The sequence below is a fragment of the Malus domestica genome, chromosome 16, assembly GCF_042453785.1.
Source record: "Malus domestica chromosome 16, GDT2T_hap1".
Taxonomy (NCBI): domain Eukaryota; kingdom Viridiplantae; phylum Streptophyta; class Magnoliopsida; order Rosales; family Rosaceae; genus Malus; species Malus domestica.
In genome coordinates this window covers 25,531,025-25,534,138 of record NC_091676.1, presented here as the reverse complement: position 1 = coordinate 25,534,138, position 3,114 = coordinate 25,531,025, and the positions used below count along the sequence as shown (strand labels likewise).

The 3,114-nt window shown below is 41.2% G+C and overlaps 1 protein-coding gene across 1 annotated transcript; it reads left to right on the top strand.

Moving 5' to 3' along the window:
• The first annotated feature begins 1,542 nt into the window (after positions 1 to 1,542).
• Positions 1,543 to 2,368, top strand: LOC103400682 (uncharacterized protein At3g49055-like). The gene is made up of 2 exons (XM_029096623.1): positions 1,543 to 1,851; positions 2,006 to 2,368. The coding sequence occupies exons 1-2, from the start codon at positions 1,543 to 1,545 to the stop codon at positions 2,366 to 2,368; spliced, it is 672 nt and encodes a 223-aa protein (XP_028952456.1).
• Positions 2,369 to 3,114: the final 746 nt, after the last annotated feature.

The following is a 3,114-nucleotide window of genomic DNA, read 5'->3' as shown; positions in this document are numbered from 1 at the left end:
CATCAAATAGGACACGTGTCAACACCTGGCAGAAACAACTTATTTCATCTGGGATATTATATTCAAAATTAGGCCTTGGAAAATTCTATAAATACAAGCCCATTTCATTCATTTGGGGAACAAAAAAAATTCATATTACACCTTGAAGCTCTGAAGCTCTGAAACTCCGAAGCTCTCAAGCATCCAGGTTCCTGAAGAATCAAGAAAGCCTTCTTCGTTCTTCGTTCATCGTTCTTCCAAGATCAAGCCCCGACAGCCATTGGATCAACAATCATCCACCTTCAAGATCAAGCCCCGACGGCCCTTGAAGAACTTTCACCAATTCAAGATCAAGCCCCGACGGCCCTTGAAGAAAGTGTTCATCGTTCATCATCCGTTCATCCACAAGGATCAAGCCCCAACGGCCCCTTTGGATCGACAACATCAACGAATCCGTTCATCAAGCTCAAGCCCCAACGGCCTTTGAAGATCCATCAATCACTGTTCTTCAAGATCAAGCCCAACGGCCCTGGAAGATCCGTTCATCACTATTCTTCAAGATCAAGCCCAAAAGCCCTTGAAGATCCGTTCATCACCGTTCATCCAAGATCAAGCCTTGACGGCCCTTGGATCAATCACACATCCACAAACCAATACCTTACGGAGATCGAATCAGAGGACCAAATTAGAGAGAGATTGTAACCCAAAATCATCAAATACAAAATATTTGTTTGTGCACGTTGTTCTTGTCTCTTTCGTTTCAGGAAATTTTCGTGTTCACAGTGGTCGTTGTATCTTGGGAGACATGCGCCAATCAACCATGAGCACCGTAGTGGGGCGTAAACTTGTCTTAAGGATAAAATGTCCAACACTTGCCTCAACCGTATTTTCTAGGTTTTTCTAATCCATTATATCATGTTAATTTAACATTGATTACTCAAGTGCATACATTATTTTGATATATAATTGCATGAATTATTTCTTAATTTTCTATGTGATTTAATATAGCAATTAGACTCTAATTTTTCCAACAATCTTAAGACAAGTTTATTGGTTTATTTGCTATATGTTGGCGAGATAGAATTTTAGAATTTTGTATGTTCTTCCTTGCGTCCAATATTGTTATGCACATTGATTACAATAGTGTTGCCTATGTATCATATATTATTTACTATTCGAAGACATATATATTGTGAAGCGGTGCATTTGCTTGTCTAATGAATTGTATTCTTACCATAGTACTGAATGATATTTCCGTTTTTATATATGAATCACGATCCATGATTATGATATTAATCTTGGTGCATGTTGACTAGGGATGGGCAAAATACCCATGGGTATGGGTAACCGCGATTACCCACCCATTTAAAGTTGATGGTTATGGTTATGGGTAACCATTTAAACAAATAAACGGTTATGGGTATAACCGTTTATCCATGAAATTTAAATGGGCGGTTATGAGTATTATCCGCGGTTATAACGGGTATCCATCGGTTATGGTTAATATTCATGGTTATAACGGGTATCCATTTACCCATTTAATCATCGTCTTCTCTATGGACCATGGAAAACCCTACGGAAACACTCCCTGACCCCCAAATCAACAGCCCAGATCCCCCGAACAACCCAGAAGCCTCCGAACCCGATCATGTTCTTCTCGCCGAGCTCGACTCCCTCTGCCAGTTGCACCAGAGCCTGCTATCGAAGGCGGCGGCGATGGAGGAAGAGTCTAATATCATCCGGAAGCAGAGAGACGACGCCCTGGCTCGCAACGTTGAGCTAATTAAAGTCGTCGGAGAAATTTCCGGCAAGAGGGACTCTTCGCGGCGAAATTCAAAAGCTCGAAGATTTTCTGAGAGAAAAGGAAGACGGGTTTGCTTCCAAATTGGAGGAGGAGTTGAAGACGAATGAGGCGATCGAAGACGAGGTGCGAGTTTGTCGGGGGACGATTGAAATGTTGGAGCTTGAGAGAAAAGAGAGAGATGGGTTTTTGTTGAAGTGCCTGGATTCGCTCTGATCGACCAAGGAGGGCATAATCGGAATAATCGACGGCGTCGGCGACGAAAAGGCTGAGAATGGAGCTGAAGAAGCTGAGGGGGTTTGGGAGGAGAGTGCGGCAGTTGCGCGGCTGGCAGCTTCGGCGGAAGCGAAGGTGAGTGAGTATAAAGAGCTGAGGAAGAAGGAGAAGGAGTTGGAGAAAAGCGTGGTGAGTCTGACAGAGAAGAATAGGGATATCAGCAGCTTGCTGAGGGTTGCTCTGGTGGAGAAGGAGGCGGTGGAGAAGAAGTTGAAAGGAAACAGCGAGCAGAAGCGGGTGGCGCTTTTGCATATTGCGGAGAGGGGTTTGCAGAAAGTTGGGTTTGGGTTTATAATGGAGAGAGGGCGTTAGCTCAAAATGTAATGGCTAGTTGTATACACTACATAGAAGTGCTTTTTTTTTGGGTCAATTACATAGAAGTGCTTTTATTAAAGAACAAAAGTCGATTGATCAGAAACTCAAAAAATAAAGAACAAAAGTCGAAATTTTTATTGAAAATGCTTCTTGGAAAAGCAGTTGGAAGTGCTTTTCATTTTTTGATTAACTATCGTTAAAAAAAATAATGTAGACGGGAGAAAAAAAAAGGTAAATGGGTAAAAAAAGGATAAATGGGCGAAAAAATGGGTAAACGGGTAAATGGTTATGGTTATGGTTAAATGGGTAAATGGTTATAGGTAAATGGGTACACGGTTATGGGTATGGATAACCGTTTATAAACGGTTATGGTTATGGGTATAACCATTTATGTAATTACCCAACGGGTAAACGGTTATGCGGGTATGAACATAAACGGTTATGGGTAAAATAACCGCGGTTACCCGCCCGCATAACCATTGCCCATCCCTAATGTTGACAAGTAATTATTTAGTGGTAGAACGGTTTGACAATTCAAACCGTATGTCATCAGGCATGCATATCTATCCATCTATATTATTAAGAGAACACACCTTGTCAACCTTTTTGCCCAATTTTTCCAATTTTACCTCTCATTTTTAATACACAATGTTGAGATAAGGAGGGCAAAATAGTAATTTTGTACCTTTTGATAAAATGACAATCATATCCCTTTTTCCTATTTTGCCCTCACTTTTTATACA